We start from the raw sequence: 1,840 nt of genomic DNA on the forward strand, positions 1-1,840 counted from the left end.
CAGCTATGTGGCTGTGTTGCTTATTTCTTTTACTGCAACATGGGAAGGCTCCACTTCCTGAGGAGGAGCAGAATCTGGCGATACAAGCAAGAGGGCTGAGGAGGGGGGACGGTGTTTCATTGCCTAGGGCTGCTGTTGTTAATCTTTTCCTGGAGGGTCTGGGAGAAGCTGTTCCCTTGCCTTTAAAAAAGGTACTGATTTTGGAGAGAGAGAGAGAGAGAAAGATTTGTTCTACTTATTTATGCACTCAATGGTTGAATCTTATATGTGCCCTGACTAGGTATTGAATTGGCAAACTTTTGGTGCATGGGAAGTCGCTCCAATGAATTTAGCCACCTGACCAGGGCGTGTATGTGTGTTTAATGAACAATATTTGAGCCTCCTTCCAGCCTCCACTCACCCAGCTGCTTCCCCGCTTCCTCCAAGGTCTTAAATACTGTTGGTTCTTCTCCTGCGCTGTTATCGGAGCCCCCTCCAGAACATGACCAACCTCACGGCAGGATCCGTCTTCCTCCTCCGGGGCTTCTCAGCTGTCCCTGAGTTACAGCTGCTCAGCGTGGTTGCCTTCCTTCTCCTTTACCTGGTTGCAGTTCTGGGGAACGTCTCCATCATGGCTGCTGTGACCCTCGATGCCCGCCTGCACACGCCCATGTACTTCTTCCTCAAGCACCTTTCCCTGGTGGACACCTGCTCCCTGTCTACCACCCTGCCCCGGGCCCTGGTGGCAACCATGCTGGGCTCTGGGGACATTTCCCTCCTTGCATGTGCTTCCCAGCTCTTTGCCTTTGTCAGCTTTGGGTCCACGGAGTGTTTTCTCATCACCGCCATGGCTTACGATCGCTGTCTGGCCATCTACAGGCCCCTGATATACGGGGTAGCTATGAGCCACAGGGCCTGCGTGTCCCTGGTGGCCGTGGCCTGGGTTGGCGGGTTCCTCTACTCCACCTTCCACACGGCCAACACCTTCTCCCTACGCTTCTGTGGCCCCCTCGTGATTGACCACTTTTTCTGTGACATCCCACCAATCATGCGCCTAGCCTGTGCCAATGCAGATGCCCACGAGGCTGTTGGATTTGCAGTCAGCGGCTGTGTCATCGTGAGCTGCTTTGCCCTCACCATCCTGTCCTATGTCCGCATCCTGGCCACGGTTGCTCGGATCCGCTCCATGGCTGGACGCTGGAAGGCCTTCTCCACCTGCTCTTCCCACCTGGCCACCGTGATACTGTTTTATGGCACTGGCAGCTCTGCCTACATGCGGCCCAGCGCCCACTCCTCCCCGCTGCAAGGGCGCCTGGCTGCTGTCTTCTACTGCATCCTCACCCCCACCCTGAACCCACTCATCTACAGCCTGAGGAACAAGGACATGAAGGGAGCCCTGCGGAAGCTCTACCTGAAGGCGCCATTCTAGGACGCAGGAGGGACTCAGAAATCCACCCTCATGGGATGTTCCCAGACAGAGCCTGAGTTGGCTTTTTAAAAATTACTTGTCCGTATTAAAACACCGAGAGACTTGCCCTGGCTGGGTAGCTTAGTTGGTTAGAGTGTTGTCCTGATATGCAAGGTTGCAGGTTCAATTCCTGGTCAGGGCACATAGACGAATCAACCAGTAAATGTATAAATAGGTAGATAAAAAAATTACTGTTTCTCCCTTCCTTCCTCTCTCTCTCTCTCAAATCAATAAATAAAGAACTTAAAATATTGAGAGACTTCCCATAAAAATTGAGCGTTCTGGATCCTCTTGACAAATCAAAAGAGCTGGTAACAGGAGGGTCTGTGGTTGGGGCTATGTCTCCTCCTCTTCACCACATCCAGGCGGCCATCCTAGCCACCTGGCTCTCTC

General features: G+C 53.0%; 1 protein-coding gene across 1 annotated transcript; it reads left to right on the forward strand.

Moving 5' to 3' along the window:
* Positions 1 to 457: 457 nt before the first annotated feature.
* Positions 458 to 1,408, forward strand: LOC119053195 (olfactory receptor 1038). The gene has a single exon (XM_037150692.2). The coding sequence runs from the start codon at positions 482 to 484 to the stop codon at positions 1,406 to 1,408; it is 927 nt and encodes a 308-aa protein (XP_037006587.2). The 5' UTR covers positions 458 to 481.
* Positions 1,409 to 1,840: the final 432 nt, after the last annotated feature.

This window comes from Artibeus jamaicensis, unplaced genomic scaffold, assembly GCF_021234435.1.
Source record: "Artibeus jamaicensis isolate MK-2021 breed Jamaican fruit bat unplaced genomic scaffold, CSHL_Jam_final contig_723, whole genome shotgun sequence".
Taxonomy (NCBI): Eukaryota; Metazoa; Chordata; class Mammalia; order Chiroptera; family Phyllostomidae; genus Artibeus; species Artibeus jamaicensis.